The sequence below is a fragment of the Pygocentrus nattereri genome, chromosome 10 (assembly GCF_015220715.1).
Source record: "Pygocentrus nattereri isolate fPygNat1 chromosome 10, fPygNat1.pri, whole genome shotgun sequence".
In the NCBI taxonomy this organism is placed as follows: Eukaryota; Metazoa; Chordata; class Actinopteri; order Characiformes; family Serrasalmidae; genus Pygocentrus; species Pygocentrus nattereri.
The window spans coordinates 16,777,454-16,803,116 of NC_051220.1; the positions used below are offsets into that span (position 1 = coordinate 16,777,454).

The following is a 25,663-nucleotide window of genomic DNA, read 5'->3' on the forward strand; positions in this document are numbered from 1 at the left end:
AGGCGTTATCTAACGTTTCAAAGACTTCCTCTTTAGCAATGCTATCAGCCAGAAACTGACCTCTGAGGTCAGATGCCTCATCTTAGAGTTTGGATGCCAAGACATGTAGTCTCTGAGATATTCTGGGTAGTTCATGTTTAATACTGACTTAAGACCAACATTTATCCAAACCTGAGACTTTAATTAGGGATGAATGATGATATTGGAATAATATTCATATCAGCAATTAATTATTTAAAAACATTTTTGACATCATAGAGACTTTTAGGTTTAACTGATCATTCTAATCAATATATAATGATGTATTTAGTGTGCTTTACAGTAGAGCAGAACATTTCAGCAATGCTGGGCTACTGCACTAAAATGTCTACATTTGTGTCTTTCAGTGGATTCCAGGAGAAGGTAGTCTCAAGTTCTGCATTTCATAGACCTGGACATTAGATCCATTAGATGGACAAATTTTAGCCAATGGTTAATTGTCATATAACTAATTGCAAATAATGATTTTGTCACAAAAACTGTTGTTGCGCAAAGCTAAATTTTTCACAAGAGTGCCAATATAAGCCAGTGTACGTGCTAAAAGCATTACTATTAGCTGCTGAGCTAGCAAACAGACAAGCATTCATGAGCACTGCCCTCTAAAAATGTTAAGTAACTGGTTAGAACAGGGTTAGAACTTTTTAATCTCATCAGTCCTATGATGTCTCAGTGAATGCATTTATTGCTTACTTTTATTTGCATTTATTTGTCTCAACTCAACACACCCAACTAACATTTTGTTCGTTGCAGCAAATATTTCTGTAAAATCTTAACAACCTTGGAAAAAGACTGTAGTCATCTTAAATAACTGAGATAATCTCAAATAACTGTGATTAAGTGATTATATATTAATTGTGACAGGCCTACCATACATAAAAAATATTGGATATGTTTTACATTACTCATGCTTCAAATTTCTTTATACTACTAACGTGAGTGAAATAATAACCAGTTCAATGCTATATTTATTGCTGAATATGGGTCTCCATATGGTTTCATGATATAATCGAGGCAGACGTGCGAAGAACCAGGATTTCCATTGCAAAACTGAACATGAAGACAAAGCAGTCTCAAAGAGCAGACTCCAAGCAACTTCGAACAACCCCTACTTTGTGACCACCCCACTGTACGAAACCACCAGGGTCTGTGTGAAAATATGAAAAACACCCTTGCAGGAAAGATCTGTATGGAAAAACGTTAGAGGCTCGGATCATTTTGAGGTGACAGGAAATAAGAGGGAAAGTTCTGGTGAGGCCGGGTGACGGTTAGGTTGAAAAGCGCGCTTGTGCTCAGTCTGCCAACCTGTCTGTCTGAGGAGTGCCGCAGTCTCCTGCTCAATAGACATGCGTTTGTCCACAAGCTGAGGTTTCAGAGCCAGGAGCGTAAATACATGGGCCCTAGGCTTGACTGTGCGCTCTTTCTGTCCTGAATGCGGTTGCTTTACCACCCATGGTTCACTGTTTAAAGTTTTCTTCTTGCTTGGGAAATGTGGCCTTTAAGGGCACTTTGAAAGTCTCCATAGAGGATTTAATCTTTGATACGATTTTTGACTTCATTCACAGGTTCACAAGCATAAAAACTTAACATTTCAAAACAAATGTATTAGAACCATTAATGATCAAATAACAACTAGCTTGATGATGACTCCTGGCTTTTTATGGGACATCTCAACTAACTCCAAGTACGCTCACCTAAAAACTGTGATATATCATAGCCGAGCAAACTGCAGGTTGCTTTGATTAATAATACCTACTTGTTGAGAAACTCAAAATTAAAGTGATGTCATGAAGTCATGAATTTAGGAGGTTTTTTTTGGTTCTGTTGCATGTCTCAAATGCTTATTCTCTACTGAAAGTGTAAACACGCTATACATTAAAAAGAAAAAAACAAAAACTGATCAAAGGCCAGCTTTTCCTACGTAAACTAGCCACAGATCTGTGTTAAAGGGTAATGCTCACCAGAACTCGCAGAGAGCTTCAGAAGTTCCCCCAATTAAGTTCAAGGCACCAGAGCCAATATGCTGCTGACATGCAGTCAGGGTTCTTTTGTGTTGTGTTGTTTGGTAAGGGTTTTGAGAGCCAAGCCCTAGGAGAGGAGAGAGGCTGTAGATTGCAGTCTGGTTCTGTTTATTTGCATGCAGGCACAGCCTCTGCCACCTCTGGGGGGTCTACGCAGGGGAGCTTAAGGGCTGAGGGAGGAATCAGATGCTGATGTGAATTGCCTCATCTTATTCAACCCACAGAGAGAGTTCGTGTGAGAAGGATGTAGGCAGAGAGTAAGCACAAAGGAAAGACCCTCAAAATGCATCTCTTTACTTCATAGAAATCTTTAATATTTGTCCCTGTCCTCAGGACACTATCACAGAGACAGCAATTGCTAGGCATGACATAGTTCAAGTAGGCACAAAGCTCCGGAACAGAGAGTGAGCAAGAGGGCCCCATACTGTGTAACGAAAGCAAACAAATCATACAGACAGCCAAGACCCTGCCTAAACGAATCAAACAAACTAATCCGAAGCTCCGTGGTAACACTGTTGTCTTTTTCCACAGGGCTCCTCAACACTGCGGATGCTGGTGCAGAGGATGTGCATTGCCCCCTGGTGAGCGGGTGCGACCGTGTGAGCGGAGAGTGTGTGTGCGACTCCGTGCGCTCCTGCATCAAGACGTTCAGTTACCTGAATAAAGAGTTGTGTGGCCGTGCTGTAAAGACAGGTGAGGGTGATTAGAAAATGGTTTGAAGATTTTTAAAAGAATGGTGTACAGTCATAGGGGTATCTGGGATGGTTACCATTATATCAAGGTCTCATGGAAAATACTGCCCTATAGAGTTTAAAGTAAAGGTTTTCCTCTTAACACAAACATAGATCATCAAATACTTGAAAATACCTGAAACGTAGTGAAATAGTGTAGTGAGCATATTGTTATCTATCAAAATCAACAAAAGTTTGTCATATAGTTGAAAACTGTAGTATCAGACTTCTTGAAGTTTGTCCATACTTTTGTCTGGTTTGAGACAAGTATGGGGAATTTAAGAATGCAGTTTGCCTAGTGCTAACAAACTTCCATTGCTTGTTGACTACATTAAAATCATAGCTATAGTGAGTTCACACTCTACATGTAGTTTGAGGAATGAGGCACTTGTTTTCAATAGGAGAAATGCATTGTGCACATTGGTTCTGCATGCTGAGTGCCCTGCATGCTCACGTATGTGACCTGCATGCCTGTTTAGTGCTAAACAGGAGTTTAGCTAGAGTTAAAAGAAGTTCAATTTGAAGTGTTCATAAAAGTACATCATGAGCATTTGTTTACTGCTGACCAATCAGATGAAAAAAAGGGGTGCCTTCTGGGACAACTGTGATGGAGGAGGGATTACAGGCTGCAGCCGCTAGTGATGGGCATTCTGAATGCTCCAAGAAGATCCAGATGGGAGGGTCCTGTGATTTTTAGCTACAGTGTCATAAGATCTACCCATTTGTTCTTGTCTTAACTGCTTATCTGTGAATCAGCTGCCTATGTTCACCTAAAAGAGAGGGTGTTCTCACCTGTTGAAATGTCCTACCTTAGCACATCTTTATAGGTAGCTAAAACTGTGGACAGGATATTTTGATGTCCTACATCACCTTTTAAGAAATTCTTTACAGTGGTGGTTATGGGGACAAGGAGTTAGGAGTCTTCAGGACCAGACCTAACCTAACCTTTTTTTTTTTTTTAATCAAAAATAACACATCCTACAGGTCTTTAGTTTTGTATATGTACTATTGGAATAACAGATAAACTTTTTGTTTGGATTTACAACTATTTTGCCTCACAACACCCAGCATATTCATAGCCATTTCATGTAATAGTTATCTGTGAGTTATCTGTTATCTGTGGTGAAACACTTCACGTTTTGTTTGAGCATTACAGTCAGATGTGTTAGTTTAGTGCTGAAGTAGCCTATAGGAACAGGAATCTCCAAGAAAAGGGATGGGTACCCCTGACCTACAGAATAAATGGCAGTTGCCTCATTGTCTTCATATCTGACTCTTTTTCACTCTCAGAGGCTCGGCGGCATGAGCAGGAGCACAGAGAGAGGCACAGGGAGAGGTTTGTGGGTCCTGCTAACCCAGTCTGCGTGTTCTCCGGCTGTAACCTGACCACAAAGGGCTGCGAGTGCACCTCCCAGAGCTGCCACCCCTACTTCACCTATGCCAACCGCAGCCAGTGCCAGCAAGCAGCAGGTAACTTGCACAGATCTATTGTTAACACCAAGATAAGCAAAGTATGACCACACATGAATGTTCTATATTTGTGTAATGGAGTGTGAGGTAATGGTTGTACAGTAAAGATGGAGATCATCCATTAGTGCTGTTTGAACACACATAGTTATCAAGTATCACAGTCTAAGATTAGGTCCCTTTGTTCATGAATTATATTCATTAGGAATTAAAGAGACAAAAATGCTCTTTCTTTTTATTATTGTTATTATTGTTGTTTTTGAGCACTAAAATGACTTTGCAGCAGTTTTTCCTTTTTTTTTTTTTAGTTTTTTTGAGGAACAGGGTAGAGGTCTACGCAGTAATGTTTTCAGTCCTGCTTCAGTCCATTTCCACAAGATTTCATCCTGCTCCCGCAAAAAATATGAATCTTTTATTCCACTCCTGCTCGCAACGGAAACGTTTTGGCCTGCTCCCGCCCACGCAAACTCATTCATTCACTCACTAACTCACTCATCATCTAACCCGCTTATCCTCCTGGGTCCCGGGGGTGCTGGAGCCTATCCCAGCGCTCATTGGGTGGATGGCAGAAAACACCATGGACAGGTTGCCAGTCCATCACAGGGCATCCAGGCAAACTGACATCCAATATTTGGCGTAGTCTATTCACAAATACATTAGCTGTCTGAACAATTTTAAAACTAGCATTTAGTGTTCTTTGCAACAGTCAACATAGTAAAAAGTCATTCATAACATTGCATAAACAAATATAGTTTTATGGTGGAAAAGTGGGTCTTTTAAGGGCTACGACAATATTGCATTATTACTTTGTTTTTTCATACTGCTTAATGGAAAATGGTCAGGAATTGGTTTGCCTTGTCTTCAGCTGAAATGCATTGCCAAGTGTGATCTCTAGATTATTCATGGCTTCCCAGTATGAAGCTCAAAAGTAGAACACTTACAATAATTGTGATAATACTTTATATGTATATTACAGAAATGGGACAAAGTTTTGCAAATATTGTGAGGATTCTGCATTAATTTGTGAATGCAAATTACATGAAGAACTTATGAGTATGGACAAGCGCAACACTGCTTAGACAAGATGTTAAGTGCAAAGAAATATAATTAACAAGCAGCTCATACTGAAAGGCACAAATTGAAAAGATGCTGTTGACTGTAACCCAACCACGCTGGGATGTTGTTTCAGCCATCTTTGCGTCACTGCATATTTTTCATGCTGCTCCACCAAAATCTCAGTGACGCCTGGTTGAGTTCAGTGCTGCAGAATGGAGTGCAAAGCATGAGGCCAAAGTAAATCTCCCAGCAATGCAATGTGCCAACACTCAACCAGGCTTTGCAAAGCAGTTCCATCAAATGAAACGGAAAACCACACACTGCACACAACCACGTGGACCAAGAACAAGTCCAAACTGTACTGAGGCTGTCCAAATAGCAGTAAGAGTGGTGTATGTCTATTGGCAGGATCTTATACTTGTGGTCAGGAAGCTGTGAGTGATTGACAGCGGAGATGATGAAGTGATGAAGGCTCAAACTGTGGATATAAATGCAGTAGAGCCCCTTTTCCTCAGTCACGAATAGCATTTCTGAATGGAACTATGCTTGAGAGGTGTTCTAGTTTCATGACTCTTTGTTGGCTAAGGCACATAAGGTCCATTATAATGACCTACTATATGCTCTTACTGTATGTCAGTGTATACTGTGTCAGAGGGAAGTGGTTCAATTGGACATGGAAAGCATAAATTCCTTGTACTTTGCTGCAAATGTCAGGCTTTATTGCAGTAGGCAAAGTTTGTCTGATTTGTTCACTGTCATCACATCATTTGTTTAGGTAGCTAGAATGTGTTTTATGCTCTCAGCACCCTTTTTTGCCTTTTGCTTTCTTTTTAGACTGTAGTCATAATTGTAATCAATGTTGTTGATATTGACCTGTTACATAGTAAGGCTTAATGCAACTGACAGTGTACCATAATGACATGTTTAGCTTAGTAAGCAGTGGGTCGTAGGAGCAATTACAGTCTCTTGGCTGTATATTTTTGATATTTGTAAAGAACAGTTGCTATAATAAATCTCTAAGGACTGAGAAACAGAATTCATATTGTTTGAGGCAGCAGTAAGACTCATTACATCCCCCTGTCATAATGAAATATGCAGTCCACCATGAAAAACACTTCTCAAAAATGCAAGACACATCCAAGAAATCCACCATTAAAGAGAGTAAACAACATTTTTCAGACATCCAATGGAAAGGTGACTTTTAGTGTGTGTTTGTTTACATAAAGTAATGTGCAAAAGTTAGAGACCACCCTTCAATTATTTAGGTTCCTGTCAAAATGTCCATTTGCACAAGTTATTAATTATTCAGGAGATATTTCTTAGGTTAGAAGATAATCTGCTTGCATAGAGAGGGGAAAGTTAGAGGAATATAAGTGAATAAAAACAGGATTTTTCAAAACTGGAATTCTAAAAATGGGACTCCTTAACAATCAAGACGTGGTAGTCCACCAAAACTGTCACCATCAAAAACAGCTTACTTAAAAGCTTTCATGTTTGAAAAGAGAAAATCAAAGCCCTCTTGCTTCAGATCTAAAAAATACACAGGTGTTTCTGTCCATCCTTCCACTGTGAGAAGACAATTCAGACTCTAGGAGTCTGTAAGGATGTGCAGCTGTCAAGAAGCTGTTACTGGGAAAAGAAAACTTGCAAATGAAATAAATTAGCCACTTTTTATATCAGAACAATGGACTGACACATTGAATGTGTTTAGGATTTCTTGGATCTCGAGAGGCAGAAAGAGCAAACAACTTCTAAGACTGAACTTTGGAGGTGTGAAAAAATATCCTGGTAGATTTCTTTAAAAAACTGAAAGTCGAGTGGGTGGGTTAAGGTCAAAGGGCAAGGGGTTGATGCAGATGCACATCTTTTGCTGTTTAACTTGAACAAAGTAATACGTTTGTGATTCTACTAAATGGAATAAAAAGATTCAGAAAAAGAACATCTGAATGTCTTTCAAAAAAAGGCCAGGTGGACACACTACATCCTGAATGTGGTGTGATGATGCATTTAGTTTTTAAAGCTTCTGTGAAATTTTCTGTTAACTTTGTTTTCTGCTGAAAATTGAAGAGCTTGTACTGAATGGCCAGTTTGACTGGACAAAAACACAATGTTAAACAAAAGACAAACACAAAACAAAACATCAAGGGTGATCTCTGACTTTTGCAGTGTACTTTACGGGTAGATATGTGTTACCAAAATTTTGCACATTGACAGGAACCAAAGAGGCAGCATAAGGCATGAACAAGTTTTATGGGCATTGAATGTTCTCATATTTAGTGAGCACAAGAAATCAATTGAAACACGTTCTCTGAAGTGTGTAACGACTTGTAGGGAATCCTGGCTTCTGTCAGTCATGCATACAGCAACTCAATGGCCTCTTCTCACACAGTGGAACATGAAAGCAGACCTTGTTGCTGGCTTGTTGAGTGTGAGTAGGCTTTTTTTCAGCATTCGTTTTAATGTACACATACACACACCGTCTTGTTTTGGCAGGAATCTCAGACTGACTAATTTTAAGATTGCACACAGTTTGCAGACGTGAGGCGTGCTGTCTGCTAAGAGCCAAGTGATTTAAAGCTGGCAATTGGTGGAAGCATATTTTATCCTCCAGTTACTAATAGTGATGCTGCAGTTGCATGTGCTCTCAATTTTCACAGGTTAATGATTGGTAACAACTTGGCATCCCTGAGGTACCACTGCATTTGGCTTCACTTTAAAGGGGAAAAGGTGTCAGAGATAGCTGGCTTTGGCTCCAGTTCAGCTGTTTTCATTCCTACTAATTCCAAGCATCTTCTTAAACATGTTCTGCTCCATTTCACAGTGCCTCTCTGCCTCCCTCAGTCACACAGACCATTTTAGTGGGTGTAACGTGTTCAGTCATTTATATTAATGAACCGCAGCCATGATTGGCTGACAAATACTTCACTGTCTACCAAATCACCACCCCTCAAAATGAAAACAAATTCACCCAATGGGCTGTACTTGTTGGCTCAATTACAAATGAAAATTTTAAATAATCATTCATTTATCCTGCACAATCATGGTAATCAGATTAAAATATTCAAATTAGGATTTTCTCTGGATTATAACAGACAAAACCAGCTGCCGCTGTGCAACCCATCTAAAGCATCTCATGAACACAGTAAAAACGTTTCTCCACACTTTAAAGCTATTTTGTCATCTGTTGTGATGACAAAATAGCTGTGATCTGTTATAGTGTATATATCCATCCATCCATCCATCCATTTTCTAAGCCGCTTCTCCGTCAGGGTCACGGGGATAGTGTATATAACACTTTATTTTTAACATAGGCACATAAGTTGTCACAAAGTTCAGTCAAGGTCATTCTAATGTACTTCTAATATGCATTTATGTTTCTGCTTATCACTGTTAATCTGAAGTTGACTCAGATTAGATGGTTAAAAATGTTACAAGGAAAAAAAACTTTTGCCTGTTTTAGTTCACTTTTAATTGACAAATTATGGATGTATGAATAACACTATTTTAGTTTAGGCTTTCTGGTTTTGTTTTCTTCTCCTATAGCTGGGAACTTTTTCAACAGTGCCTTCACAATTTACCTTTTATGAGCAGCATAACTTTAGAGCAACAAGTACTTTCACACATTATATGAAAAAAAGCCACTTATACTCAATATTGCAATATTTTAAGAAAATTGGCCAGCTCACTGTAGGGGTCAATCATTCAGGCTTGTATCATTCTCTTGATGTATCCTACATATGCACTTGCCCACTTGTGGAGAAAATGGTGAAGAATGACTCATCTGACCAATTTCTTACACATCTCTGTAAACCAGTACTTCTTGGTTTTGCACCACTGAATTCTCAAACTGGCATTCTTGTTACAATGAGGGGTTTATCTACTGCAACCCTACTAGAATATTCCTGTTTGTGTAGTTGTGGATGAACTGCTTTTGTTGACACAGTCTGATCACATCCTGTTTTGACATTCTCAAACACTTTAGGAAGAGTAGTTCTTTTTTTCATACAAATTACACTAGTGCATGTGCATCATGGTCAATAAATCTGTGTTTTTGTGACATTAGTGACTGAAACCCTGGCCAGTCTTTGTGACTGAAGCTCCTGCCATCCATGCCCCATTAGCAAACTCTCTTTCAAAATTGCTTATTTATTTTCCTCCAGCAATCTTGAGCCAAAATTGAGGTCAGCTGGGCCTGCTCAACACTTTTGTACATTTTTAACAAAGCATGGATGTTTATTGCTTAAGTGTATTGAACTGTACAGCATGTATGTCTAAAGGTGCCTGCACTCAATATGTTTCTCCACTCTGTGTTCAGATCTGTTTCTTTTAATTGGTCACCTATCTATACAGGATACACAGCAACTAAAACAGCAGATGCTTTTACTTTACATGCTTTCTTGTCATATCAGATCGTAAATGAGAGATGTTTGTCGGATTTATGTGAAGAAGGCATGTGGTTGAAAAATACTATTCTTAAATTTATAATTGGGCAGAATAGAAACACAATAAACCAATTTAAATTCCATATGCTGATATACATTTTTTCCAGTGTATTGAGATCTTTGAGACCCTTTAAGTAGCATGTGGAGTATGCAAAAGTTTGAGTTATGCTAAATTGAAGTGTGCTCCCTGTAGAAGAGGCGATTAAACTTTCGCATACGTCTGGAATAAAGAATATAGGGTAAGGCTCAGCTGCAGTGCTCAAATGATGGCATGATGATGCCATGCTTTAAATTTGGCACAGCAACAAGCTCTACCACTGACTTGGCCCACCTGTAACTGTCTCTCTCTCTCTCTCTCTCTCAGTCCTATACTCTTCATTAGTTCTACATGGTTGGTGCCTCTTTGTGGTACGGCTATTGCTTTGGTGTTCAGACCACTGCTGGCTGGCAAAAGTACAATGTGGCCTTCACCCTTGGGTTTATGTGTTGTCTGCCCACAGCACAGGCCACATTATGTGTGCGTCTGGAGAGCACTGACTGTTCCCCTTCTCTCAGTCTCTCTCTGTCTTTCTCATTCACTTTTGTTCTCACTCTCCAGAGCATGGAAGAGCTAAAGGTGCCTCCCATTTTCTCATCATTACCTCTATTATAGACCTAGAGAGAGCAAAAGAAAGATTAAGCTTGTGCGCTCTGGAGTAGTCATCACAAGAAACTTTGCCTCTTTGCTCTTTAATGCACTCTAAGTCATGCTCAGTATATTTTAGAGGTTGGTTTTAAGGCTAGTAAATGTATTTATAATACCATGATGGCTTTGATTACAACCGTTATACCTACATAATTTTTGTTAAAGTTTTTAATTGATTGAGTGTGGAGAAAATAATTGTGTTGTTTGTGCTCTGTAAAGCCAAAAATAATAATTTAAAAGTCACACGCGTTGGGTTGGATTTATGTATTAACATCACACGCACAACTCAAGAAGAAAGTCTGGATTGATGTTTAGATCTGCGGAATTAACATTATACTGGCAAAGATTTAATGACAAAAGGTGATCATTCACTTGCTTGAATGCAAGTTTGTGTCTGAAACATAACAGCTGTTTACGCAGACAGTATTCTGAGGAAGGAAGCCACCCGAAATAATGTTTGCCTACTGAGCTCCCTCCATTTAGCAGTTTTTTGAAGGCAGTATAAATGCATCCTTCATTGCCTTACATATTCCATAATCTTTTGGGGAAAAATAGCAGAAGACACCAGCGCAGGCACAGAAGAGGAGAAAGACCGGTTTATATACAAATAAGGCTGCAACAAACGACTAATTTGATCGTCAAATAATCTATCGAATGCTGAAACGAATAAACGATTACTCAGATTGTGAATCGCTACATTTCCAAGTAACTTTTATGTAGGTATTAGCTTTTAAATTCAGATTGAGGCAATTTTATGCATTTGCTAACTAACAACAAAGACAAAGATAAATAACATTCAAGAATTCACTATTTTAATTACGTTTCCTGCTAATACAAAAGATCAATAAAACTCCAATATATTTTTCCTGTCAGAATTCATAACCAAGGATGTGCAAAGTAGCAGCAATAAAATATAACACAACAAAATGATTTTTTATCAAGTAAATAAAATATTAATCTAATTTTTAATTTTAAACAGTGCAGTCTGTGCATTCTGCTGTCTGTCTACACTCTGCTCCAGATAAAGTCTAGTCACAGGTCTTTAGTGAAACGGAGGAAAGTCGGTATCTCTCCGTGCACTTGTGACAGACTTGCTCTCCTCTGAGAGCAGATATTCCCAGCTGACGCGCTCTGATGGAGCAGCGGGCAAAGTGGCGAATGTCTATGGCGAACGCAAAATACAGTTTGACTCACTGAGAACAGTTAAATGTGAACGATTTTGTGTAAACGCTTCGTTTCAACAGTAACCTTTCGTCCAGCTACCTCAACCGTTAGCGAGCTGAGCTGAACGCCCGCGGAGAGCAGAGGCCTGTTAGTAGTCGCACTCCTGTGTCCGCCGGATTTGACCGGCGGCCTCGGCGTCAAGGCGACGACGCGGTGTTTAAACTGTAAGCGTTATCTGGAAAGTGAACAGGGTCGCTTTGAATAATAGGAACTTGCTCCTCTGTTTCAGCTCCATTAGCGATTCCAGTGAACAGCATTTCTGAACAGAAAATGTTACAGCTCGGCTCAAAACATGAAGTAGGACGGGATTTAACATTAACGTTAGCAGGCTAGCACAACTATCGCCGCATCCCAAACCACGCACGTCTGTGCTTCACACACTACACTAATGAGTGCACTTCTGATGGTATATGCGCTATTTTTACACACTATTTAGTGAACTAGTCTGCGGTTTGGGCGAGGCGTATCTTACCGCGATTAATTTTCTTCATGCATCCTCTTCAGATGCTCCTACATGGAGAATGAGCTCCCATCCCCTCGGCTTTACAAATTTCACAACTGACACCCTTTCTTCTCAGTATAGCTCCCACACTTTTGAGGATTTTGTTCGTGAGGCTGTCATCACGCTGTTAACTCTCCAGTGAGCAGTAATCATCAAAACGTTCCTACTGAGCGCGTAATGACGTCACCAACTATCGACTACTAAATTAATTGCCGAATTGAAGTTGCACCCTATTATACAAATACATTTTTTTGGTTTGGTTATAAAAAAAATACAATGGTTCATAGACCCACATCTAGTTCCTCAAAAATATATAACCTACATGTTGGTTTCATGAAAATGCAACGATCAGGCATAACATTATGACCATCCTTGTTTCTACGTCCACTGTCCATTTTATCAGCTCCACTTACTATATAGTTGCATTTTCTAATTCTACAATTACAGACTGTAGTCCATCTGATTCTCTGATACTTTGTTAGCCTCCTTTTACCCTGTTCTTCAGTGGTCAGGACCCCATGGACCCTCACAGAGCAGGTACTATTTGGGTGGTGGATCATTCTCAGCACTGCAGTAACACTGATGTGGTGGTGATGTGTTTACTTGTGTTGTGCTGGTCTAAGTGGATCAGACACAGCAGTGCTGCTGGAGTTTTTGAACACTAGAGGATGACCAACACAAACTGTGCAGCAGCAGATGAGCTGTTGTCTCTGACTTTACTTCTACAAGGTGGACTGACAAGGTAGGAGTGTCTAAAACAGTGGACAGTGAGTGGACACACTGTTTAAAAACTCCAGCAGCACTGCTGTGTCTGATCCACTCGTACCAGCACAACACTCACTAACACACCACCACTATGTAAGTGTTACTGCAGTGCTGAGAATGATCCACCACCCAAATACTACTCTTTTTTTCCTCCCATGCTATGTGAAGCGACGTTGGGTTTGTGAAAGGTGCTATATAAATGTAACTTATTATTATTACTCTTTGAGGGTCCATGGGGACGCTGACACTGAAGAACAGGGTAAAAGATGGCTAACAAAGTATGCAAGAAAAACAGACGGTCTGTAATTGTAGAACTACATTCTACAGAAGTGCACCTACAGTTAGGTCCATATATATATTTGGACACAAATTAAGGTTTTTTTTTACCTGTTTACAGAAACATACGTTATAGTTATATAATGGACATGAAGTCCAGACTTCCACCTTTCATTTGAGGGTATCCACATTAAAATTGCCACCCTGTGAATTGACTCAAAGGCTATTTCATGGGCAGGTGTGGGCAATTCCTTCGTTATGTCATTCTCAATTAAGCAGATAAAAGGCCTGAAGTTGATTTGAGGTGTGGTGTTTGCGTTTGGAAGATTTTGCTGTGAAGAAAACATGCGGTCAAAGGAGCTTTCCATGCAGGTGAATCAAGCCATCCTTAAGCTGCAAAAACAGAAAAAACCCATCCGAGAAATTGCTACAATATTAAGAGTGGCAAAATCTACAGTTTGGTACATCCTGAGAAAGAAAGAAAGCACTGGTGAACTCATCAATGCAAAAAGACCTGGACGCCCACAGAAGACTACCGTGGTGGATGATCGCAGAATAATTTCCATGGTGAAGAGAGACCCCCTTCACAACAGCCAACCAAGTGAACAACACTCTCCAGGAGGTAGGCGTATCAATATCCAAATCTACCGTAAAGAGAAGACTGCATGAAAGTAAATACAGAGGGTTCACTGCACTGTGCAAGCCACTCATAAGCCTCAAGAATAAAAATGCTACATTGGACTTTGCTGAAAAACCTCTAAAAAAGCCAGCACAGCTCTGGAAGAACACTCTTTGGACAGATGAAACAAAGATCAACCTCTACCAGAATGATGGAAAGAAAAAAGTATGGCGAAGGCGTGGTACAGCTCATGATTCAAAGCATACCACATCATCTATAAAACACGGCAGAGGCAGTGTGATGGCTTGGGCATGCATGGCTCCCAGTGGCACTGGGTCACTAGTGTTTATTGATTACGTGACACAGGATGGAAGCAGCCAAATGAATTCTGAGGTATTCAGAGACATACTGTGTGCTCAAATCCAGCCAAATGCAACCAAACTGATTGGTCGGCATTTCATAATACAGATGGACAATGACCCAAAACATAAAGCCAAAGCAACGCAAGAGTTTATTTCTTGAATGGCCAAGTCAGTCACCTGATCTCAACCCAATTGAGCATATTGAGCATGCATTTGATTTGTTAAAGACTAAACTTCAGACATAGAGGCCCACAAACAAACAGCAACTGAAAACCGCTGCAATAAAGGCCTGGCAGAGCATTAAAAAGGAGGAAACACAGCATCTGGTAATGTCCATGAGTTCAAGACTTCAGGCAGTCATTACCAACAAAGGGTTTTCAACCAAGTATTAGAAATGAACATTTTATTTACAATTATTTAATTTGTCCAATTACTTTTGAGCCTCTGCAATGAAGGGATTGTTTAAAAAATGCTTTAGTTCCTCACATTTTTATGCAATAATTTTGTTCAACCCACTGAATTAAAGCTGAAAGTTTGAACTTCAACTGCATCTGAATTGTTTTGTTCAAAATTATAATGTACATAACCAAAATTAGAAAAATCTGGTCTCTGTCCAAATATATATTGACCTAATGGAATATAGTAAGTGGAGCTGATGAAATGAACAATGAGCACAGAAACAAGGAGGTTTTCATAATGTTCTGTTTGACTGGTGTATTTCATGCTGAGTAGTAGCTGCTGAGCTACTGAGTCTTAAGATAGTAACTGTAGATTATATGTAGAGTTCCAGTGAGCATCAAGATGTCATAACAGATTGGTTGTTTTTCATTATCTGCCACTACCTGAGTGTTCCAGTCCAGTCCCTCTTCTGCCACAGCATTGTGCAGCATACATGCTTTACATATGTGTATGTTTTAAAGTCTTTCTGCCAAGTTTAACCCCTTAAATGGCCAGGATCCACTGGCAGGTCCAAAGTTTTACTACACACTTCTATGGCTAAGAATAACTCAGCCAATTTGCATTGTAGTCTGTGTAGGTAGTAAATAATATGCCTTAGTATGTAATAAACCTGGGATCTTAAGAGATTAAGCATATTTAATGCCTTTAAGATGTCAGACCATCTTTAAGCTATCACATTTGTTTCAAATTTTGAACATCTGAACAACTTGCAAATGTGAAGTGAAAAGTGAGCAGAGACTTGCTGTGCTGATTCTTAAGTGCAGACTCTCAGACACTAGTAGAAAGGTCTTTTGTGTAGAAGATGCATTGTTTCATGCGTTCAGCATAATAAAGGCTTGGGTCCCCCTTAGCACGGCGTATCTGACAAAGAGGGGAAGGGTGTGTTTTCCACATTGAACCCAAACAGATGCGTGTGCACACACACATGCCAAGATGCACTCTGAAACAGTGTTGGATCAGAACAGGCACAGATAAGCATGCGCACACACACTAGTTAACTGGCATACACACATAAAATCAATTAGGGTCAGAACAGAAACAGATAAGCACACAGAATTACATATATATATATATATATATATATATATATATATATATATATATATATATATATATATATATATATATATATATATATATATATATATATATATATATATATATATATACACTGTGTGTGTGTGTGTGTGTGTGTGTGTGTGTGTCCCATAAGCACAGTGCTGTGCAAAAATTCTGTGCTGTGAGAAAATGTAAAGCAATTTATCTGGCAGTAAGTATTGGTTTGTTCCAAAACACTGTCATTAGAATTAATACAAATTAACATTGACAATATGTTTGAATTTTGCGTCCGTCAATAAGTTTGCTTAACCATTTCTGAACCTGTCCTCAAATAACCCGAGCATTTATATTTACTGTCCAGTACCTAGTTTATTTAATCAATGTAGAAATCCTTAAATAAATCATAATAATAAAATACAGTATATGCAAATCTTTTCATGGGACAACACTATAGAAATGAAACTTGGATATAACTTAGTCAGTGTACAGTTTGTACAGCAGTATAGATTTACTGTCCTCTGAAAATAACTCAACACACAGCCATTAATGTCTAAATAGCTGGCAACACAAGTGAGTACACCTCACAGTGAACATGTCCAAATTGTGCCCAATTGTATTGTTGTCCCTCCCTGGTGTCATGTGACTTGTTACGAGTTATAAGGTTCCAGGTGTGAATGGGGAGCAGGGCTGTTAAATTTGGTGTTTTGGGTACAATTCTCTCATACTGGCCACTGGATATTCAACATGGCACCTCATGGCAAAGAACTCTCTGAGGATGTGAGAAATAGAACTGTTGCTCTCCACAAAGATGGCCTAGGCTATAAGGCTATAGCACAGTGGCTGAGGTCATACAACGGTTTTCCAGAACAGGTTGCACTCAGAACAGGCCTCGCCAAGGTCGACCAAAGATGTTGAGCCTACGTGTTCAGTGTCATATCCAGAGGTTGGCTTCTAAAAAATACACATGAGTGCTGCCAGCATTGCTGCAGAGGTTGAAGCCTGTCATTGCTCAGACCATACACCGCACAATGCATCAACTCGGTCTGCATGGCCGTTGTCCCAGAAGGAAGCCTCTTCTGAAGCTGAAGCACAAGAAAGCCTGCAAACAGTTTGCTGAAGACAAGCAGTCCATAAACATGGATTCCTGGAGCCATGTCCTATGGTCTGACAAGACCAAGATAAACTTCCAGAACTTCATTGCGTCTCCAGTCAATAGACATACACATGGAGTCAACCAGCATGTCCAGTTCAACATTCCATCATAATTTTCATCCTCAAACATTCAATAAGTGAGCAAGTGGCTGTTGAGGTTTGTATTTCTTGAGGGGGTGGGACAGCCCTTCCCTTGTCCCAAATCCTTACGGACTTCATACACATTCATATTTCTGGTGTTGTCCAAAGCATTCATACTGTTTTCATCTCTCTAGAACATCTTGAAGATAACAGCTTAGCACTGACATGTCTATTTCAAAAGCTTTTACTCTGTAGGCATCTGTAGGCCGAAAGCCCGCTAACCTCACACAAACATACATTATGTGACTACCTGATAGACCTTTGTTTTCTGCATGTGTGAACTGTAAAAACCTGAAGGCTTGAGCCTGAAAAACCCACGCAAGAGCAGCTGCACTGAGACAGCTTTGTTCCTTGCTGACTAGCGTCCAAAGTCAGTCTCTGAACACTGTGCACATTGTGCACGTTTTTTTTCCGTGAGTAAACCCCGGCTTGTCAACACAGCCTCCTCTGCCTGCAAGAGACACACAAGAAAAAGAGGGAGAGAGGATGAAGAGTGCCGCCCTTGTGCCCTTTGCTAAAAGCAAAAACACATTTACAAAGCTGCTTTTCTTTCATGAATGAGTGTTGGAGGTGCCAGATATATGCATTGTTTACAATGGGCTGCTTTGTGGTAATGAGCTAGTTTCCGTGTCGCACCTCTTTTAGTCCTTGTGGTTTTCTCTGTATGTGTGTGGATAACTATGTGTGTGTTGCCTAGACCCACCGGTTGCTAGGCATTTCATGGTGCCTCGCCATTCTACCAGGAGCAAGCAAATTTTGGTTAGACTGAATTTATCAAGCATGTCAAATGAGGCCTTTGTGTCTTTGTTTGCTAAACACTGGAGAATAGCCACCATTGTGGTGGTAAGATTGCTTCCATAGTCACTGACTAGCTAATTATCCCATGCTGTCACATAGAAAACAGATGCATCCGCTATTGAATTTTTATAGCCACTCTCACTCTTCTTATTGTGCCCTCCACCCAGCTAATAATCTCATTAATTTGGCTGCTATGAACCACCGTCCTATCCAGCTCATTTAAATGACAATAACCGTTGCCCATGAGCTTCAATTTAGATCATTGCTAAACACACTTGACCTGTAGAAAAATATTGCTTAACCACTCGGCTAGTCTATGATCTCCAAATTTCCTATAAAGATTTGGTTACACTTTATTTTGATGGCTTATTTACAGATGTTCACATCTTTGACAAACTATGTACCAAAACTCAGTTCATTATTGATACCATTACAGATGGAGTTAGATTAGGACCAGGATTAGAAATAGGTTTAGATTTTGGGATAAGTTAAGAAAAACCATAAGTCTTGGAGCATGGACTTCAGTAAAGGACATAAAGGAACCTAATTCTAGTGCACATTATGGGATTTGTAGTAGTATCTTAGTGCTAAGTTAGTGCTAAGTTAATGTTGGTTCTCAAATATTTTTGTCCATGCTAGATAAAACATGGGCATTTAAGTGTTTAAATTTAATTTCTATATCTTTATTTGAAGCTTACAACAAATAACACATTTTATCTTGTACCGTTTCATTGACTTAATAAAGAGTCTTATCCTAGAGCTGGCACTGCTGATTTACATTTCACACAACTGACCAAAACCTGGTTAGACTACTGCTCATATTCACAGTCAGTGACATATACAGGACTTCCAGGATGCCTTATCAATGGAGAAGCTCACTTGACAGATTGGAAAATTTTCTGTTGAATGTTTCAAGGGCGTAACCCCTTTGGTTTTTGCAAGGTGAAATAAGAGCATTGCAAAAATATTACAACAAGTACAATGAGCAAAATCCTATACTATTAAATAAAACTAGAAATCGTTAGGCCTTCTGTGAAGGCCTAGAAGGCACTGCAGGTTCCCCACTGATTAAAGACAAGTGGAGCACATACAACGCATCTGCAAGGGATCGCAACATAAAGTGTAACCAACAAAATTCTTACTTTTAGAATTTGTCCAGCCTGAATGAGCATCATCTGAAATCTTTTGAAATCAGGCCTCTGGCTGTTTATTTGACTGAAGTGTAGGGTTTACACCAAAGGCTGTTGAACAGGGCTTTGGCCAATGTTAATGCGCCATTTTTTTTCTTCTCTCAGTGTTAGTATATATTGAGAAGGTTTAATCAATACAAGCTTTGTGCCCAGTTACTGCTGTTTCTCAGTCAGCTAAAGAAAACAGTGCTGTACAGATACCTCACACTCCAACACTGTTTATTCAACGGGTGCCACAGGCGCAATCTCCGCTGTCAGATTTCCTACCAAAATATTACCCTTCCCATACGTGCCACGCACAAACACGCAGGCCTACTCAATTTCAGTTCTGCCTTCAGTATAAATGTACAGTTTTGTGTGGCTAACTTGAAGAAACGTTATCTTGACCCAAATATCACAGAAAATGCTTGCAAGTGAGTTGATTGGGCTAACAGTGGCCAATCTAGAATTTTTGATAATTTAGCCAATTTAACCACAGCAGAGTAAGTAGTTGAATTCTGAGCAGACAAAGTGTATCGTGACTTTGCTAAATTTGTTTTTGAATCTCCCATATGGTGGGGGGGGGGGGGGGGGGGGGGGGGGGGGGGGGGGGGGGTTATGGGGGGGGGGGGGGGGTTATGGGGTGGGGGCAGAAAAAAACGAACAAGATCTTCTTACAGGTCCGTAAATGTCAGAGCGGAGGCACATCCTCAGCAAGAGTCGAGTTGCAGGTTCGGGAAGGGGCGATGGGGTCAGAGCCTGGAAGACATCAGCAAAGCTACTGGTCTCTGGAAAACACCACAACCACGTTATGCAATTCAGTCTGGCTTCTGCTTTTCTCTTGATTTGCAGCAGTCGAGCAGATCATGAAGAATGTCGCTGGCCTTCCTCATAAACATCTTAGTTCTCTTCACTCTCATAAAGCAATTAGCTATTAATGAGTTTTGTGGTGTTTCTGTTCCTCTGTGCAATGGGAGGACCATCATGTGTAGCCATAATCACCAATTACACTGCATTTTTAATGGTCATCAGCCTTCTGTTTTGACATTATTTAGTTTAAATAAACAACAGAAAAAAATATTTTAAAATACTGTTATACTAGCTGGCTGAATGAATTATGTTTGTATGCATTGGTTGGTTGAACTCTTTGTTTAAGGCAGTGGTCCCAGCCATGTTCCTAAAGTACCACGTGCCCTGCACATTTTAGTGTTTTCCCTGCTCTATCACACCCACTTCCTCTCAGTGTAGTATCTGTGTGTGACTTGTGATCAGAAGATGATTGGTTGAGTTTGTGCAAATATGTGTCAGTATATCACTAACTCAGTAAGTGTTGTTAGTGTTTACATTGTTGACTTTAATGTTAAGGATGTTTTAACATGAATATCATTTAGATTTGTCACTGCTGTTAACCACTTAAAATCCTAGGCTTATTCCATATTAAGGTTTATTATTCAGAAACTACATGAGTCATTCTTAGGTCATAGAAGTGTGTAGTAAAACTTTGAACCTGCCAGTGAGTCCTAGCCATTTAAGGGGTTGAAGTGATCACAAATGTCTAAACATGGATTACTAGAATGAGGTGGACCATGCAGGTTGACAGTATAGATTGAATGCATAGCATGGTTACGCTGGTGTTAGTCATGCCTCATGCATGTGTGATCAAGGGGCTGCACATGATGCTGTGCTGTGCTAGGGGAGTTCCACAGGCAACGCTCCCAGAGGAACAACTCACGCCACATTGATGTTCTGACTCATCTGGGCATATGCCTGATCACATAGTCATGGAGAGTGATTGTTGTCCCTCTGCAAGCTTACCAATGCATTCAGCAATGACCAGTGACTGGCAGTTCAAACAATACAGCAACATGCCAGACTCCTCACATCAGCTTTAGTCTGCTCTAAGACAAAAAGCCTGGACTAGACTGGAGAGCACCAGATCGGGGAAAACCCCCAAATAGCCAAAGATTCTCTCAAAACTGATTATGAGAGTAGTTCTCTGAACATAGGCTTTAGAGTCAAGTGTTCAAGTTTTACCTGCATTGCTTCGTGCTGGATCCGATAATCTTTTGGATAAAACCTCCTGAAAAGATTTCATTTACTGACAAACTTCAAGAACAAAACTTTTGAGTCTCTCCCTCTATGTCTGCATGTACTAACACCATCCATTCAAGTTGTACTATTACGCTGAGAAATTCAAACCCAAAATAAACTCTGTTTAAGAGCTGTGTAATCCAAGCTCTGTGAGGTAGCTTCTGTTCTACCACAATAACAGTGCAGAGAGAAATAATCCACCAATTTTCTTTTCCTGAACAGCATCCAAAATTCAACCCAAAGTGGCCCGACGCCTCTCCACAAGGGTATCAGTGCAACTATGTTGGCACCAGGGGCTTTGCGGACAGGCAAATTTTGACTATGCTAAATGATGGAATTAAAATAGAATCTGATGTAAAAAGAGGTACTGTTGCTGGAGGTTATTGTGCTTAAAAAGGTGTGAGTGAATGAGTGCAGAACGATATCTATTTTGTATTGCTGTTGTTGCTCCATTATACTTCAGAATGGCATGAATTAGTTTGCCCATGGATTCTGCGTGATGCTGGTTGCGTTGTACAGGAATGTTGTTCAGTGTAGAAGTGAGTGCTGAGCATTTGCTGGAAATTGGACAACTGCACTGCTGTGAGCTATTCTTTCCACCTCATTCCAAATATACTCAACAAGGTTGTGCTCCAGGGACTATGCAGCCCACTGAAGCAATGAAAACTCATGTTCATGTTCCTGGAACCATTCTGTGACAGTGCATGCCTTCTGCCATGGTACATTAACGTGTGGGAAGTGTCCATCCAAGTGTTGAACTTGATCAGCAATGATTCTTGGAAAAGGCATACAGTTCAAATGTTCTTTAGGGGCTTTAATACATGCCAGAAACACACACACTTCACCTACCCCTAGCAGCCTGTACTGTTGACACCAAACTGGATGGATCCATGGACTCATGTTGCTTGTGCCAGTTCTGACCATTTGATCAACATGATGCAAAATGAACCTGGATTTGTCTAACCAGGCAACTTTTTCCACTCCAGGTCTGATGCTCCTCTGCATACTGGAGATGCACTTTCTTGTTCTTTGCTGACAGTTTGTCAGAAAACCTACTCATAGTATGTGGGCGGTCACAACAAAAAGGAATTTAAATTTAAAGCAGGTTTGGCTGATACCAATTCAGGGCAGGGCTGGATGCCATATATCAAAGACAAAGTTAGTGATTCTGGAGATGAACAAAACAACACAACAGCAAAGTTCCTCCAGAAGCTCTGCCTCCCAAATTCATGGAAGCTCCTTGAATTACATATTTTTTGGATAACCATAAAACCCTTCGCAAGCATATTTGTACTGTCAAATGCCATAAATCACGTTAGAGTGAGCAACGACACAGCAAGTAATGTAGCAATGGTTAGCTAGGTTGTGGGTAAGCAAACTGTTGCTACAATTGCTTGCAACTTCAAAGCTAACCATTTGAGACTAGCCACCACAAACATTAGCAAACAGAACAAAACAATGCTGACCTATTGTTTCTGTGAAACCGCAAGAGTAAGTTAATGTTACTCAGAAACAGAGGAAGAGGGGCTTCTTTTTTCATCCCTTTCACTTGAAAGGCGTGAAACCTGAACACAAGCTGAAGTTTTCAGCTCGTGGCAAAACCATAGGTCAATATGCTAATGCAGTGCAAGCTAAAATAAGATTAGCAATTGGATGCTCATGTGTTTTACAGCAAACCTCATTAATTACACCTATGCACATTCACACAGTAAGGTGACAGTGCAATAGGAGCCGAATATGTAACAATATACTTCAGGAAAAATGTTTTTATTAGTGAAATAGATTTGTCAAGGCTGACTTTGGCTTCCTGTTCGCCAGCTTCTTATTTATTTTTTTTCCCTTCCATCGTAAACAGTACAGCAATTACATTCTGGCACCTGAAGCGAAGTATGGCTTATATGTTCCACATCACTGATCAGCTCTCAGGATCAGCCAAGTTTGAGAAATATTGGTTGATCGCATATTTAGGCCAAAAATAGCCAGATACCGTAGCTGATCAATTTTTCCATTTGTACTTACCATTGAGGAGCTTATCTCTGAAAGTAAACATTTGCTTTGGCATGTCTTATTTAAAGCTATTTTAAATAGAGTATTTTTATAAAAGAGCATCTGTTGACAGCGGTGATACCAATGCAGCAACAGTTTGGCTATGGAAATGGGTGGAAAACACACTTTACTCTGCCAGGGTGTTGAGGCTCACTTTCATAGGTCTCCTAGTCACATCCTTTGGCCATATCTGGAGCTTCAACAGAACTGCTGCATGCTTCTAAAGAACTGAGAGACTGACTGAGGTAATGGCAGACTGCAGGGATTGGGAGACTAAGAAAATAGTCACGGGCTTGGGCTGGACTACATTACGCAAAAATTGAGCATAATATAAGCCTTTATACCACAAACCACAGTCATGAAACGTATGACTTGTTGACAGTTTGTGACAATGAGACTGATGTTTATATGAGTGAACCGGTGCTGTGGAGAGGGACTAAATGTACAAGCAGCTGAACAACCCTGCTTGTTTTCTGAAATCAGTACACAGTGCAGTGAGTGAAGAACAGGAAGTGTGGGGGTCTCTGATGTGCGGGTGGGTGTTCTTACGGATAGGTGGACAGGATGCATAAAACTGTCAGTGACCAGCAGAGTTAGATCTGATGACAGGAACAGGTCTTCTAGCCTGCAACCTGATCTCTCTCTCTCTCTCTCTCTCTCTCTCTCTCTCTCTCTCTCTCTCTCTCTCGCTACCTCGCTACCTCGCTCTCTACTTACTGCTGCAAAAACCTAGAGGTACAAGGTGTTTATGACTGTAACTGTTATTCAACATCTCATTTTAACCATCTCTCTCTGTATGTGTTTCAGTGGAGCTGAAATGTGCTGGGATCACTTGCCCGACTCTACCAATGACTGACTGCCCACATGACTCAGTTCTGACCCATAGCTACACACCACCTGGAGGCTGCTGCCCCACAGTGCCACCTCAGTGCATCTGTGGCAGGTGCTCACCCCAGCTTGATTGTCCCAGTGGACACAGGGCAGTGGTCATTAGTGAAGCTACTGGTGCACCGGGCAACTGCTGCCACACCTATGACTGCCAGAGAGGTGAGACCAAGCTAAAAATATTGTTGCATTGTGTCAGTGATATGTGATTACACAATGTGATGAATAAACAACAATTGCTCTCTTGATCCACTTAATAATAAAGATCTGCTTTATATAGCTATAAGCTATTTGTCCAGAACTTTGGAGGAGAACTATTTGTCCCAACTTTGTACCAAAGGAGACCTATTTGTCCCAACTTTGCTGCAATAACAGCCTCCATTTTTCTGTGAAGTTCCACAGCCCAGTGCGGTGGGGCTTTATACTTCTCTAGTTAGTGTTTGGCATTGGGCATGGTGACCTAAGGCTCATGTGTGGCTACTCCAGAGTGTCCTGTTCATCCTGCTTAATTGAACCGTTGATGTAACTGACTGGCCACTTAGTGTTACACCTATCAGCAAATGCAAAATTCAGGACTAAAAACTGGATTCAAGGTCCAGATTTAAAAACTTCTGGGCAAGAGATTGGCTAATACAAATTGTGCATGGCTATAGTATCTAATTGTGCACCATCCTACAGAGTAGGGCCACTTTTCTTATAAAGTGTGTAGTGAGTGTACATGCATATTGTATTCACGGTATGTATAATGTATTATTTGTGTTTTCACTGAACATCATATCCATACACATATTCTGATTCCCTTCCTACACATTATTTTCTGATTAAAAGAGAAGTTAGGATTTTCCTCATGTATAGCCAAAAAGTATGTGGACACCCTTCCTAATCAATTTCATGCGTTTAAGTCCACTGCTAACAGGTGAAATTTCTGCCTTATTACATTATGAAGTGTAAGCATCTAGGAGAATCAACAGCTCAGCAGTAGACCATGCAAACTCACAGACTAACTCGCAAAACCCACAATTGCATCATTCAGTGTCAAAGGCTTTGCTTGTCTGCTTAAAGGTTTCCAACCTCCCTGTGGATGCAGTATCAACAAGAGCAGCTGCATACAAGCATAAGATTACTATGCATGATGCCAGGCTTTGGCTGAAGTGGGGTAAAGCACCACACCACTGGACTCTGGAGTGATGAATCATGATTACTATTTGGCAGTCTGATAGACAAATCTAGGCTTAGAAGAACATTACCTATCGGAATGCGCAGAAGCAATATTAAAGTTAATGGTATGGGACTGTTTTTCAGAGTTTGGACTCCGCTCCTTAGTTCCAGAGACAGGTAACATTAATGCCGCAGCATACAAAGATTTACATGCCTCCAACTTTGTGGCAGCAGTTTAGAAAATGTCCCTTCCTTTTCCAGCAAAGTGACATGCACAAAGAGAGGGCCATAAAGATATAATTTGACAAGTTTGGTGTAGAAGAACTCCAGTGTCCTTGCACAAGTGCTTTTGAACACCTTTGAGATGAATTGGGGCTGGTTCTTCAATTGTGAGCCAGGTTTTCTTGCCCAACTTCAGTGCCTGAGCTCACAAATGCTCTTTTGACTAAATGCGCACAAATTCCCACAGATACACTCCAAAATATAGGTGTGAAGGCCAGGTGTCTACATACTTTCAAC

General features: G+C 40.3%; 1 protein-coding gene and 1 long non-coding RNA gene across 3 annotated transcripts in view; one reads left to right on the forward strand and one right to left on the reverse strand.

Moving 5' to 3' along the window:
* The window catches only part of LOC108430670 (cysteine-rich motor neuron 1 protein-like), a 65,451-nt gene that overhangs the window by 5,474 nt on the left and 34,314 nt on the right, over positions 1–25,663 (forward strand). The window contains exons 2-4 of one of the 2 annotated variants that reach the window (XM_017703300.2): positions 2,589–2,750; positions 4,079–4,258; positions 23,909–24,148. In XM_017703300.2, the coding sequence (XP_017558789.1) occupies positions 2,589–2,750; positions 4,079–4,258; positions 23,909–24,148 (582 nt within the window). The remainder of the gene's footprint in view (positions 1–2,588; positions 2,751–4,078; positions 4,259–23,908; positions 24,149–25,663) is intronic. The other variant, XM_037541824.1, reaches the window with a different exon arrangement.
* On the reverse strand, positions 2,350–12,321 carry LOC108430671. The gene is made up of 2 exons (XR_001858095.1): positions 12,135–12,321; positions 2,350–2,738 (listed from the first exon to the last, which is right to left on the reverse strand). It is a non-coding gene; the product is annotated as an uncharacterized LOC108430671 (long non-coding RNA).